The sequence below is a fragment of the Balaenoptera musculus genome, chromosome 7 (genome assembly GCF_009873245.2).
Source record: "Balaenoptera musculus isolate JJ_BM4_2016_0621 chromosome 7, mBalMus1.pri.v3, whole genome shotgun sequence".
NCBI lineage: Eukaryota > Metazoa > Chordata > Mammalia > Artiodactyla > Balaenopteridae > Balaenoptera > Balaenoptera musculus.
In genome coordinates, this window is record NC_045791.1 from 104,761,296 (window position 1) to 104,775,809 (window position 14,514).

General features: G+C 49.4%; 1 protein-coding gene and 1 pseudogene across 3 annotated transcripts; both read left to right on the top strand.

Annotated features, from left to right (window-relative positions):
* Nucleotides 1–998: 998 nt before the first annotated feature.
* Nucleotides 999–10,848, top strand: C7H2orf72 (chromosome 7 C2orf72 homolog). Of its 3 annotated transcripts, XM_036858939.1 has the most exons (4): nt 999–1,661; nt 5,386–5,499; nt 8,276–8,311; nt 8,459–8,562. In XM_036858939.1, the coding sequence occupies exons 1-3, from the start codon at nt 1,004–1,006 to the stop codon at nt 8,278–8,280; spliced, it is 777 nt and encodes a 258-aa protein (XP_036714834.1). In that variant the 5' UTR covers nt 999–1,003; the 3' UTR covers nt 8,281–8,311; nt 8,459–8,562. The 3 variants fall into 3 exon arrangements, with proteins under 3 accessions (XP_036714834.1, XP_036714832.1, XP_036714833.1); XM_036858937.1 differs by lacking the exon at nt 8,276–8,311 and having other exon boundaries at nt 8,459–10,848; XM_036858938.1 differs by lacking the exon at nt 8,276–8,311 and having other exon boundaries at nt 5,389–5,499; nt 8,459–10,848.
* Nucleotides 10,251–10,848, top strand: LOC118897996 (annotated as a pseudogene).
* Nucleotides 10,849–14,514: the final 3,666 nt, after the last annotated feature.

The window sequence follows — 14,514 nt, forward strand, 5'->3', positions numbered from 1 at the left end:
GGAATAGAGGAGAGGTAAAGAGCCTTGACCAGCGCTGCCCAATGCCCTAGCCACTCACTTCATGTGGTTATTTACACTTAATTGAAATGAAATAAAATCTAAATCTTGCACTAGCCAGATTTCAAGTGCTCCATGATAGCCACATACGGCTAGTGGCTACTGCATTGGACAGTACAGATAATGTGAAACGCTTCCATCACCATCAAATGTTCTCTTGGACGAAGCTGACTTAGACCCTTAGAATGAAAGGAAATGCATTCCTGCTTCTGACCTGGCCTACTGACATCCTCTTGTCCCCTCCCGCACACATAGATCAGAGCACCATCCGTGCCCCACATCTGCCCCCCTAGACTTTCCGTTCCACAGGGAGCAACACGATCTGCCTCCACTTCCCAGTGCGGAGGGCAATGCCCTGCAGGTCATAAGGACTTGTTGAAACAATGAGCCCTCAATTAGTTTTTGTTAAATGCTGAAGGCCCAAAAGGTGAGTCAAGGACAGAAGTAACAGAAGAGACCTCTGCTTCCCTTCTTTTCTCACCTCACTACCCCCTTATCTGGTGCCCTGCCCCACCCGCCAACTTCACTGCAAAGCAGCAGTCACGGGCAGCCCGGCCTCCAAAACTTCCCGTCCCCGAACCATGAGAACTCAGAAATCTATCTGCTCCAGGCCTCAGACCAATCTAGCTTGTGAAGGTCCATTTGCTCACATGATAATTTTCTGTCTTCCTCTACCTTCGGCTCCTGTACACCTAGCAGGTGTTCAATAAATGTTGGATGGGTGGATGGGTGGATGGATGGATGAACGGCTCAGTTTCCCCGCATCTGCCGCAGGGACCGCGGGAGGCGCCACCATTAGAGGCCTGGGGGAGAGCCTCCGCTCCGGCCCAGTAGCCGGCTGGAGCTGGGCGATCCTGGCCCGCGGGCCGGGGGTCGGGCGGGGCGCAGCCCTCGGGGGCGTGTCCTCCCGGGCCCGGGCGCCGCCGCCGCCGCCGCCCCGAGAGGCATGCAGCTGGCCCGGCAGGGCTGCGGGGGCCGCAGAAGGCGGGAGGCGGCGAGCATGGAGCGCGAGCTGGAGGCGCTGGCTGCCCGGCCCGCGCGCCCGGCTGAGCCGCCCTTCCAGGCGCTGGTGGAGGCGGCGGGCGGCTGCGGGCAGGTGTTGCTGGTGGGCGAACTGTGGGAGCGCGAGCAGAGCCGCGCGCTGCTGTGGGACTTCGCCCGGGCGGTGTTCCCGCCCCAGCAAGCCGCGGGCAAGCCGGACGGCGCGGCGGCCGAGGGCGCGGGGCCCGGGGCGCCGGGGGCGCAGAAGGTGCCCGAGACCCGGGCGCGCGCCATCCGCTCACCGCTGGTCTTCGTGCTGTGCCGCGCGTCATCGCTGGCCGCCCGGGAGCCGCGGCGCCACCTGCGGGAGATGCTGCGGGACGTGCGCAGCCGGCGGCGGCCCGGCGCGGCGTTGGTCGGGGTGCTGGTGGCCGAGGCGGAGCCCGAGGACGCGGTGGCTCCGGAGCTGCGGCTACTGGAGGCGCTGCTGCGCACGGTGTTCGGCCGCCAGGCGGGAGGCCCGGTGCAGGCGGCCGCCTACTGCCCCGGCCACCCGGCTTCCAGCTTGACTGTTCAGGCGGCCGCCTGCAGGGCCCTGCAAGCCGCCGGGCCCTTGCGACCAGGTGAGTGGGCTCGAGGTCCCGGACGGCGTGGGCGGGCGGCGGCTGGGGAAAGGCCAGCTTTTTTGGCCAGCGCCCCCCTCATGGTACACCGAGGTAAACTGAGGCCGGGAGAGAGGAGGTGCCTAGCACTAGGCCTCCCAGGTAGGGCGGAGCGGGCCCTGGGCAACGGGCCGAGTCTGTCCCGGGAGGATCCTGCGTGCATGGGATCCTGAGTGCTTAGGAAAGACGCGGGGGCAAGCAGAAGGCAGGGGAGGTTGGTGGAAAGAGGGCTGGACTGAGCTGGGCAAAGATCTGGGGTTGGGGGGGAGGGGGAGGAGACGGGAAAGCCTTGGGATGCACCAGTTTCAAGGTGGGAGGAGGACAGAATTGGGACTAGGGGGATATCCGGTGCCAGGAGCTTCTAGGACGCGCACAGCTAGGGATGCGCTAGAGACGCGACCGTGAAACGCCGCGGGGTCAAAGGAAGAAGGCAAGGAATAAATGCCGGGGACTTGGAGGTGAGGGGAGAAAGGATGTGAGGGACTGAGGGCCTAGAGTTTCCCAGTCCTTCTTGGCTACCCACTGCAGTGTCTCCCTCTCTTCCCTCCCCACTCTCCTGAAGTGTGGGGAGGGGAGTAAGGGTCTTCTCCCAGCCCCAGTGACTGCTGCCATCAGCAAAAGGGTCAGAATCTCCTCCATCCGGGTACACAGGGTTTTACAGAAGGTTTCCAGTGCCCCGAGATTAAAATATGGATGTTAAGTACAGCTGGATCTGGCAAAGCTGGAGTGATCTTTTCACTTCTAGCTTCCTTCCCTCCACTCCTCTCCAGCACCTGCCGCCCTCCAAGCTTTCCAGCCTCTGCCAACCTTCTTGCTAAAGAGTTAATGATGACAGAGGCTGTGTTCCGCCTCCCTGGGCATTGGTGTGTTAACTCAGCAACTGGGTGATGCCAGACTTACAGGGGTCGGGGGTGGGGCTTTTCCTGCAAGGAGACCTGGTACCTCTGATGTCACAAATGTCACAGACTTACCTGCCAGCTTGGCCTGCCTAGGTGAAGACCATTCCTCTCAGCTGTGGAGCCTGCCCTAACCTTCCCCTCCCCTTCCCACAACTCTTCTGTTGAGTCTGTGAGGAAGCCAGCTAAATTTGAAACTCAAGGACCAGCATTCTGAAAGACATGGAGAATGTCCTGAGGTGGACTGTCATTCGGATTGTTGCTGCCAGCACCTTTGCTGACCTGGCCCCATGGGGAAACTTTTCTGTCCTCTAATGAGCCTGTGCCTAGAAAATTCTCTGAGCCCTTTGTCTCTTAGACATCTCTTATTCCCAGGGAACAACTTTTTTTGAATTTTACTTTATTTATTTTGTTATACAGCAGGTTCTTATTAGTTATCCATTTTATACATATTAGTGTATATATGTCAGTCCCAATCTCCCAATTCACCCCCCCCCCCCCCCCCCACAGGGAACAACTTTTAATTCCCCAGAGCCAAGCTTGCTCTGGGCTCCTAAACTTTTTTTTACATTGCAGTTGCCTCAGAGAGAAAAGCCTTTTCTTCCATCCTCCTTTTCCTGACCAATCCCATCTCACCATTCAGAACTGGACTTCCTCCTCCAGAAAGCCTTCCCTGACCCGCCCACTCCCATTTGCAAGTTCACAAATGAAATCCCCGAACCTGCTTCTGCTCTCCAAGCTCTTACCACATGGTTTTGTCACTTTCCCTTGTGAGTTGAATCACCACTGTATTCCCATTTCCTGACACCCTGCTTGGCATGCAGAATCCTTGCCTCTTTTTAAACACTAACATTTCAAATTTTTAACATTTTGCAAGGGAATCATTCTATATATTGTGTTAAAGTCGATTGTACTTTTATCAAAACATACTGAACATGAAACCTTTCATTAATGACTAAAGGTCACGGGTGTAATTATAACTCATTGTCCAGTAATTTCTTCCAGGCTTTTGCGGTGGGTTACATCATGGATTCACGCTTGCAGAGTTTTCCAATCTCTTTCCTCACTGTCTGATGGCTATTCTTATACTTTTAGGTTGCCTACCTCTTGGTAGTGCTCTTTTACCCAGTTTATGCTTAATTCAGATGCATTTTGGTTGAAAAACAAGGACCCAATCTTTTTAGAATTGGGTACAGATTAAGAGTAAATTGGCCCCAAGTAAAGAATTATGAGAAAGGATTTTCTGTGTCTTGGCTCTCCGGAGTCCTTTTTTAAAACTTTGTTCCAGTTGACCTTATTCCAGATGGTTAGAGATCTCAAGTAATCCCCAGATAACTGAGGTGGTACTATAATAAGGAAACTCGAATCAACATGTAATTGTTTTGTGTGTGATTATCAAAAAAGATTAATTCTATTTCTATTAAGAAATAGTTTGATGGCCATTTCAAGAATAGTTGAATGGCCATCATTTAAAAATCTACAAATAACAGGGACTTCCCTGGCAGTCCAGTGGTTAGGATGCCGCGCTTCCAATGCAGGGGGCGCGGGTTTGAACCCTGGTCGGGAAACTAAGATCCCACATGCTGCGTGGCCCCCCCAAAAAAAAGTCTACAAATAATAAATGTTGGAGAGGGTATGGAGAAAAGGGAGCCCTCTATACTGTTGGTGGGAATGTAAATTGGTGCAGCGATTATGGAAAACAGTATGGAGCTTCCTCAGAAAAATAAAAGTAGAGTTGCCGTATGATCCAGCAATCCCACTCCTGGGCGTGTACCCAGACAAAACTATAATTCGAAAAGATACATACACCTCTATGTTCATAGCAGCACTACTTACAATAGCCAAGACGTGGAAACAACCTAAATGTCCATTGGCAGATGAATGGATAAAGATGTGATGTATATATCACATTGTGTGTGTGTATGTACATATATATATATATATATATATACACAATGGAATATTACTCAGCCATAGAAAGAATGAAATAATGCCATTTGCAGCAACATGGATGCAACTAGAGATTATCATACTAAGTGAAGTAAGTCAGAAAGAGAAAGACAAATACCATATGGTATCACTTATATGTGGAATCCTAAATACGACACAAATGAACATACCTACAAAACAGAAACAAACTCTCAGACATAGAGAACAGATTTATGGTTGCCAAGGAGGAGGAGGGGTGGTGGGAGGGAAGGATTGGGAGTTTGGGATTAGCAGATGCAAACTACTGTATACAGGATGGATAAACAACAAGGTCCTACTGTATAGCACAGGGAACTATATTCAATATCCTGTGAAAAACCAGAATGGAAAAGAATATGATAAAAGCATATATGTATGACTGAGTCACTTTGCTGTACAGCCCAAATTAACACAACATTGTAAATCAACTAAACTTCAATAAAATTTTTAAAATAGTTTGAACTAAAAATCCGGGGGTAGGGGGTTAATTACTGCTTCTTGAGTTTTTTCTTTGGGCTATTTAACTGTAATTAATTTCATGTCATTTTTGTTACTGTAGTTTCTCCATCGTGGTACCTACGTAGGGTTTTTGCGAAGATGAAATGAGGTAATATATATATAAAAGCAGTCTTTCTTTTTGTTTTTTTTTTAAAGCTCAAAAACCCACCCCCTTTTGCAAATCAGAATCTTTCTTTTTTAATCAGGCAGTTAAAACTAGGGCAGTTGCAGTTGAAGCTCTTGGTTTGCTGAACAGAAAAGTCTCTCAGTCGTGTCAAGCACCATCTGACCCCACTGCCTCTGGGACTTTGTGTTCTTTCTAGCAGAAGGAGCCTGGGAGAGACCCGGCCTCCCAGGACTGCTGGCATGCTTTTCCTGGGGTCCCTGGAGCCGGGGGAAGGACCCAGATGCCACTTCCCCCAGTGACCCAGCTCAGGGTGAGTGTGTCGCCTTCCTGGCTTCCTGGACCCTGAGGGGGGCTTGGGGTTACGGTCACGTGCACACAGGGGACCATAGGGATGGAGTGGCCCACCATCGGCGAAGCCCTTGCCTTGTGCGGGGTGTGAGGGTGAGCAACGTGAGGTGCCTTGACGCCCAGGCAGCCGGCGCTCAGGCTGGGTCAGCGGGGCTCTCGCCCCAGGAGTCTCTGCCTAAGGAAGGGGTTGTGGGCGGGGCTGGAAGACAGTTGCCAGACGTACGTGATGGGGCACCTGGAGCCAAACGTATTATCTCCCCTGAGCATCCAGGGAGTTTAACAAGTGACTTTTGAGCTGGAGGTTGGGGGATTTTCTTAGACAGAAATGGGAAGATTTGGAGAGGCAGCACCATGAACAAAGGCTTGACAGCATGATGTCAAGCTCAGAAAAGGGACCCCTGCCAAGAGTGCCCTGGGGGTGAGGTGCAGAAGGAGACTGGTGAGGGCCGAGGCTGAAGAGGAGAGCTGGAGCCAAATCAGGGCCCTGGACCCAAGTCTCTCAGGAATGGGGAGCCCTGGCGACTTCTGAGCAGGGGTGTGTGCTGATTACGGTGTGTAGAGACGTGACTGGACTGCAGGAGCAGGGAGAGACCAGAGGCAGAGCCCACCTAGGAGGGGACTGCACCCTGCTGGAGCACTGAGGTCCCCACCTTGCTGGCTGTCACCTCCAAGAGGCCCTGAGCTGTCTCCTCTCCCAGGCTCACTCACTACACCGCAGCTGCTCCTGCCATCAGCAGGAGAATCTCCAGTCTCCTATAACATAACATAGTCACAGGAGTGACTCCCCATCACCTTCGTCACATACCCAAACCTATGGCATGACTATCTCATCATAATCACAGGTCCCACCCACACTCAAAGGAGGGGATTATGCAGGATAAGTACACCAAGGAATGGGAATCATGGGGGCTATCTTAGAATTCTGTCTACACAATTGAAAGCTCAAAAAATACAAAAGAAGAAACACAAATACTAAAAATCATTCATTTAATTCCCCCACTCAGAGGTAACTATAATTTGGGTAGACCATTCTGTCTGTCTGTCTATCTAGCTATCTATTTATATTGCCTCGTACTATTTAAATATTAATAAATTCACTTCTATATAATATATAAATCATCTGCCAAATGCATCACATATTTAATATATTTAATTGCAGAAATGTTAACTTCAACCTCTCCATCATCATTTTGGATGTATCTGGAAACTAAAGGGGAAAAAAAGCAAAGGAATCATAAACATTTTTTTTTTTCTTTTTTTTGGCTGCGTTGGGTCTTCGTTGCTGCGCTTGGGCTTTCTCTAGTAGCGGCGAGCAGGGGCTACTCTTCATTGCGGTGCTCAGGCTTCTCATTGCGGTGGCTTTTCTTGTTGCAGAGCTCAGGCTCTAGGACACATGGGCTTCAGTAGTTGTGACCACAAGCTCAGTAGCTGTGGCTCAGGGGCTTAGTTGCTCCGCGGCATGTGGGATCTTCCCAGACCAGGGCTCGAACCTGTGTCCCCTGCATTGGCAGGCAGATTCGTAACCACTGTGTCACCAGGGAAGTCCCCATAAACAACTTTATGTAACTCTTTGATCACTTCTCTCTGTAGCATATAACAAATTGTTTAGTCTCATGTAGAAGTGAATGTATTAAATGCAAATTGCGTGTACAGACCATACATAAACATTTATAATATACATAATAAATAGCAGATTATACATACATACATTTACATACACTGTTTTAGAATCTGCTTTCTTTATCAATAACATACTGTGATTGTGCAGTATTCCACAGCGATAATTATACGTCAACATCTTTCATCCTTTTTTTTTTTCTGAGGTAATTGTAGATTCACATGCAGTTGTAAGAAATCACATTAAGAGATCCTGTGTACATCTTGCCCAGTTTTCCCCCATGTACATCTTGCAAAACTACAGGATAATATCACAACCTGGGTGTTGACATTGAAACAATCCACAGACCTTATTCCGATTTCCTGAATTTTACTTGTGTGTGTGTGTGCGTGTGTGTGTGTGTGTGTGTGTGTGTTTAGTCCTATGGAATTTTATACATCATTTTTTAAAAATTTATTAAATTAATTAATTTATTTTTGGCTGCGTTGGGTCTTCGTTGCTGCGTGCAGGCTTTCTCTAGTTGTGGCGAGCGGGGACTACTCTTCATTGCGGTGCACGGGCTTCTCATTGTGGTGGCTTCTCTTGTTGCGGAGCACGGACTCTCGGCACGTGAGCTTCAGTAGTTGTGGCTCGCTGGCTCTAGAGCGCAGGCTCAGCAGTTGTGGCCCACAGGCTTAGTTGCTCTACGGCATGTGGGATCTTCCCAGACCAGGGATCAAACCCATGTCCCCTGCATTGGCAAGCGGATTCTTAACCACTTCTCCACCAGGGAAGCCCTATACATCATTTTTAATGCCTGAATCCCATAATGTGACTGAGCCACAGTTTACTCAGCCAATCCCTTTGTCAGATATCAAATCAGTAGGATGCTCTCAGCTGTAGGTAAAGAAACCATGACTCAAACTAGCAGAAGCAGACAAGGAATTCATTATCTCACCTAAAAGACGGTCTAGAGGTGGAGTCAGTTTCAGGGCTGGTTGATTTAGGGGTCCGGCAACACTTCCAAGGACCCAGGTTTTTTCCTTCTCTTTGCTGGGCCGTCCTCAGTGCTGTTTCATCCGTAGGCTGGTAGCAAGATGGCTGGAGCAGTTCCACTAATTATTCCTAATTATTTCCTTAGGATAAAATCCTAGAAGTGGAATTGCTGGGTCAAAGGGTATGTACATTTTTAAGGTTTTCGCTACGTATTTTGTTGTGTTTTTAAAGTAGATAGTCACTGGAGCCAAGTCCTTCCCTTTCATTCCCAGCTTACCCGCTCATAACTTTATCTTCTCATTGGGTGATTCCTTCTCTTGTGTTCCAGATAAGTTCCAGGACCCTGAGGAGCATCTGGCACTGACAGTCGTATATCCCAACGGAGACTGCGAGGATCCCGGAAAGGGGTCAGTAGCCTGCGATAGAGTTGCCTCCACTCCCGCTGAGCCCGCCGGAGACTTGAGATGAAGGCTGGACCCCTGGCTGCCCCGGCTCTAACCTACAGACAGGGGGCTGGCTCTCACTGAGCTACCCTGCCTCCATGTTGACCTTGGGATGCTGGTAACTACAAAGCCCCACCTGCCAGGGGGCTGTTGCGTTGACCTGTTACCAGCCAGGCAGCGGGACTTACTAAGCTAAGAAGGACCTAGGAAAATGTATCCTCCGGGAATCTGGCCCCCCCCTCGCATTTGCTCACTCTCGGGTCACTGTGGGGTTATTTTTTCTCTCTGTGCCGCGGTTTCTCTATGCCATTGAGACAGCTGGCTATCTGCTTTGAGGTTGCGCGGTGCTGTGGCATCCCATGATTGTTTGCATGAGTATCCATCATTTCAAGAGCAGCTGGACTAGAAATCATCAGATCTGAGAGGGGAGCCTTGGACCTGTCACTCAACCTTTGGGTCTTCTGTTTCTCAAACACGTAAGGGCGCTATCAGCCCAGTGGCTCTCAGCCAGGGGTCAGGCTACCCCTCCAGGCAGTATTGGAAATTTGTGTGTGTGTGTGTGTGTGTGTGTGTGTGTGTGTGGTGTGTTGGGAGAATCACTGCAACTGTGGGGCACCCCTGGAATTTAGTGGGCATCTCACAATGTGCAGGGTAATCTCCAGCAGCACAAAGTTGTTCCATTCAAAATGCCAATCATGGCAACTTTGAGAAACTGTAGATGAGACCATCTCCTCCCTGTCAAATTCTAGGAAGAGTCCCCCAGAGCAGAGAGAGTTGGGCTTCCTGGGGCTTTGGCTTCCAGAGCAAGCCAGAATAAAGATGCATTGCCACCCTGGGGGCCTTTTGGGCCAGAGCCAGTATGGCCCCTGTGCTGCAGGCCCAGGGCATAAATAGCTTTGCACACTCTTGAGAAGAAAGGACCATCTTTCTTCCTCATGTTGACATTAACTTTCTGTGCCGCGTACTTTGAGAATAAAGATGCGAGGAACTAACCACAGCACCAAACAGAAGGAAAGTTAGGGGTATGGATTACAAGAGCATAGGATTTGTTCTTGATCTCAGGTCCTAACCCAAGGTCAAAGCAGACGAAGCCCAGAGGTGCCGAGTTCCTCAATCCTTTTTTCTCTGTTTATGAGTCAGTCAGGGTCAATGATGTTCCCTTAAAAGCCAGGAAGACCATCTGACTGTTCACTCAGAGAGGAAACTCTGTATTAGCTCCCTTGTCTTTCTCACCTGCCCCTGGAGAAATCCAGTCTTTGGAATGGCAAGGACAGCTCCTGATTTTCCCAAGTAGAAAGCACTGTCTAAGGGAAGCAGCTAAATTCATTCATTCATGCATGATTCACTCAGCAGACATGCAGTTGTGCCCAGCGCTCTGCAAGATGCTACATAACTTGTATGAGTTATTTCAGCTCTTGCTGTGATGGCGACCAAATGTGCAACGGGAAACCTTCTGTGGCTGAGGAGCTCTTTGATGTTAAGGAGGAGCCCTCCCTGCTCCGTGCCTTTTTTTTCTCTATAATTTATTCTCTATAATAGGGAGCCTAAGCCTAGTCCGTATCAGTGTGAGGGCAGGTAGGATGCCGGGAAGGATACAGCTGACTTCCTCCTGCGCAAAAATGGACTCAATGAATTGCTGTTGACTTTGTTTTAAAATGGGGAGCCCCATTCCTTTGACCTCTACCACCACGGCCACTGCCACCTCCCGGGAAGAGAGGAAGCAGGACAGGAGCCCACGTTGCCTGTCAACCAAGTCCTCCAGCTGCCCTGAAGAGTGCAAGATGTCCACCTGTGCACGCTCGCCTGCACCCCGCTCTGATCCGAGTTGGATCCAGAGTTGCATACAGACCAAGTTCTGCATCAGTGTTATCTCGACCAGAGGCTAGGACTGGAGAGGGCTCTTCAGTACTTAACTGGGCCCAGAATGGTGTGTCTCAGTTAATCCAAAGGGAGTTTTAGACCAGTGCACTCAGCAGAGACATTGATACTACAGCCAATTTTACTGGTGCAGGTGCTGCAGCAGTAGGAGTGGCTGATTCTGGTGCTGTTACTGGAACAGTCTTTGGCAGCCTCATCATTGGTTTTGCCAGAAACCCTTCACTGAAGCAGCAGCTGTTCTCATACGCTATCCTGGGATTTGCCTTGTCTGAAGCTATGGGTCTCTTGTTTGACGGTTGCTTTCTTGATTTTGTTTGCCATATAACAGAAATTACTGCTTGAAATGTTGGCATTCATATTAATTGCAGATGTAATTCTGTGTATCTTACTGTGACTCCGAAAGCTGTAGTATTGGTTTCATGGAAATGAATGTTATTTCCAAAGTCATTTCATTAAAGATGAAAACGTTAAAAAGTAAGAATAAAAAAATAAAATAAAATATGGAGACTGGTATTTTTTTAAAAATAAATTTATTTATTTTATTTATTTATTTTTGGCTGCGTTAGGTCTTCGTTGCTGCGCGCAGGCTTTCTTTCTCTAGTTGCCACGAGCGGGGGCTGCTCTTCGTTGCGGTGTGCGGGCTTCTCATTGCGGTGGCTTCTCTTGTTGCAGAGCACAGGCTCTAGGCACGCGGGCTTCAGTAGTTGTGGCTTGTGGGCTCTAGAGCGCAGGCTCGGTAGTTGTGGCGCCCGGGCTTAGTTGCTCCGCGGCATGTGGGATCTTCCCGGACCAGTGATCGAACCTGTGTCCCCTGCATTGGCAGGCGGATTCTTAACCACTGCGCCACCAGGGAAGCCCCAAGACTGGTATTTTTGAAGGTGCTATATTTTTCTATTTCTCTGTTAATTTCTTTGTAATAATTTGGTTGAAGTTTTGTTATTTGATGGGGGGCGGGAGCTTTTTTTAAGTTAGGAAATTGTCTAAGGCAGAAGTCACAAGACAGTAGCCTCTGCTGTGTTTAAAAATCTTTTGTATTTGTTGCCAACATTTGAAACTTGGGAGATTGCATGTAAAAAAGCTGGTTTTCTGGGTGAAGGATGGGGCATGTTGTCCCCTCCAGTTTCCTGTACCCTCCCACCCACCTCTCCCACTCCTCTGCCTCTCTTCATCTGAATATGCCATGTGCCTGGTCCTGGTCCCGGCGGGCAAGTGAGTTTGCAAGCCTCTGGTATAAAGCGTGGTTTACTCATTATTTTTTCCTTACCTTCAGTTTTTGCTGTGAAGAGTTGAAGAGAGAAGGTCTTTCTTTACTGAGATTTGGGTTCTGCCTCCCAAATGTTAAACAGGACTGAGACCCATCTTTGCTTCCTTGAGAAATGGCTAAGATACGCCCCATCCTTTTAGGAAATGTTGTTGCTGTCTTCTAGCAGACAGAAGAGTTAGGTAACAGAAGGGATGGCTTTGGCAGTGGGTCTCTTCTCTAGGGACCCTTTACAAGGCACAAAGGTTGGGCTGGGCCTGTCTGAGGGCAGAATTAGGTCAGTGGTACCAGGAGCCATCGGTGAGGGGCCTCCAGTCAGGTCCCCGTGTGGGCTCTTGGGTGCTAATCTTTCTAATATGGCAGTGGTTGTGTTACTTCTGACTTGAATCAATAATTCCTAATATCTAATAAAACCAAACAGTACCTCATTGCTGGCTAATTGGAAACGGAATGGATCTTTCCCTTTATTCTCATAAAAGTGTTCCTTGAAGGGACCCTTGGGAGCAAGGCATCTGGTTAAATGGCAGGACCTCTGGAATCGTCTGGCCTAAAGTCCCTCAGTCCTGCCCTGGGTGACATCTCCACAACCCTATTGGCTGGGATTGGAAAACATGTAGCTGGAAAGTGTAAGTAGATATTTAAAAAGAGTTTTTTTTTTAAGAGATAGCATTTAACTTGGTATTTATTAGGGTGTGTGTCTGCACACGCGAATGTTTAACGAGATAAAACGGCCTTAACTGAGTCTCAGAGAACCCTTTATACTACGTGCGTCACAGTTTCCTCTCAAAATATTTGTTCACAAGACCTTCTGCACAAGAGTCCCTTGGTTATCAAACCAAAGCTTAAGGCAAAGCTGCAAAGGGGTCAAGGGCTGAGGCCCCTACACCTGTGGTCTAAACAAGCCCCTCTTACCGGGGGCAGACCACCTAGGACCCCACCTCCCTGGGGAAGGTTGACAGTGGCCACGTTAACCTGAGAGCAGTCTATACTTCAAAGTGTAGCAGATCCATGCTGCAGGGCTGTCCCTGTGGTCAGGAGACCGCACTTTGTCCTGTTTGGGGGGCAAACATAGGCAGCACAGTAGAGGAGCCGGTTATTTTGTACCCAAATAACCCCCTTCTGACCTGGTTTTATGTGTAAGTGGATCAAGGATTGGGACAGACGTGGAAGTTGGCCTGGGCAGCCTGCCATATGCTTACACGTGGAAAGTTCAAGGGGAAATGGAGAAGGCAGGGGTGACGCCCAGGATCCCACACGTATCCCCCTGATGCCTTTGGCCCCTGGGCCAGAGCCCTCTGGTTGCCCTCTATTTGAGGCTGCCTAATACGGAGCAGAAACAGAGACTACCCCACTGGGCCATGCTGTGGTTCACAGGGATCTTGGAATTTGACTCCAAGGGACCATGGTGTGCCACTGGGCACTAGGGCTGCTGTGAGTCCAGGGCTCTGGCAAGAGAGAGAATCTCGTCTGGCTTCCTCCCTGAGCTGCTCAGCTCCAGCCAGGGCTCCTGCTGCAAGTGCAGACAGTGAATTTCAGAGACCCTCAGGCAGAAATTCAGGTTTTCAGTCTCAAGTCAGGCTTGTTGCTGTCCTGCTCTGCACTTATGTGGAGTAATTAGGCGCTTAGCTTAGTCCTTGGAGCCAAGCCCTCATAATGAGTCCTGGCTGCAGAAACTGGGTCTCTGTCTTGTCACAGGAGTTCTTTCTCTCCCTCACTGGTTAACAAGGTCTTCTCAGAGCAGGGTGTTGCCGCGGATCATTACCCTAACCCCAGAATGCCTTCACCCTGACCTCCCGCCCCTCCCCCGTCCCAGGCGCATAGCCCTCTCCAGAACTCCTAGCTGCGAGGGCAGCCACTCCCAGCCCCTTGATCCCCGACAGAGGTGGGTCTCACTTTCAGATTCTGCCCCCTGATCTGGGCTGGCCCAGTATGTGCCACCAGCAAAGAGCAGCCATGATTGTGAAGCATGCCAAGGGGCCAGGCCTGAATAGGAGGGCAGAGGGACTGAGACCTCGGGGTGAGTCTAGACCAGCCCTGTCTCAGAAGAACCTACCAGGCACATATGTAGCTTTAAATTTTCTAGTAGCCACATTAGAAAACAAATCAAAAGAAACAGGTGAAATTAATTTTACTAACATTTTATTTAGCCCAGTATGTCCAAAATAGTATCATTTCAACTGTAAATATATAAAAAAAATTTTAATGAGACATTTTGCATCTCTGAAACCCTGTGAGAATTTTACACTTACAGCCAATTCAGATATTAAATTTTTATCCAATATACTTAATCTGTATTTAGATTTCATTAAATTTATAGTTGAAAAAATAGATTCACATCCTCAAATTGTTCCAAAGATACTTAAAAAGTTTCCCAATGACTGAATTGGTACCAGTCTTTAAATTTCAATAAAATAAGATTTTAATTTAAAATCAGTTTCCTGGGTTGCACTAGCCACATTTCAAGTGGCCACCTGGGTCTAGTAGCCACTAGATAGAACAGCCAGAGTGCAGGAGATCTCACTTGGGGGTTCATTGTGGCTCCTCCCACCCCTAGCCACTTGCCCAGAGCTGGTTGGTCATTATAGACCCTCCCCCCGCCCCCAGCCACCCCTCCCCCCGCGAGGGAACAGTGCCTTCCAGCATCACTTCATCCAGGGCAGATTTCCGGTTGCCCACGATAGGCGTTGCCCTCCTGGACACTGTCCTTAGAGGGAAGAGAGCCCAGCGTCTCCGATGGCTTCCGGGTTCTTTCGTGCCTCAGTCCATCCAGAACAATTCCAGCCCCAGCCGGGCGTTTCCCTC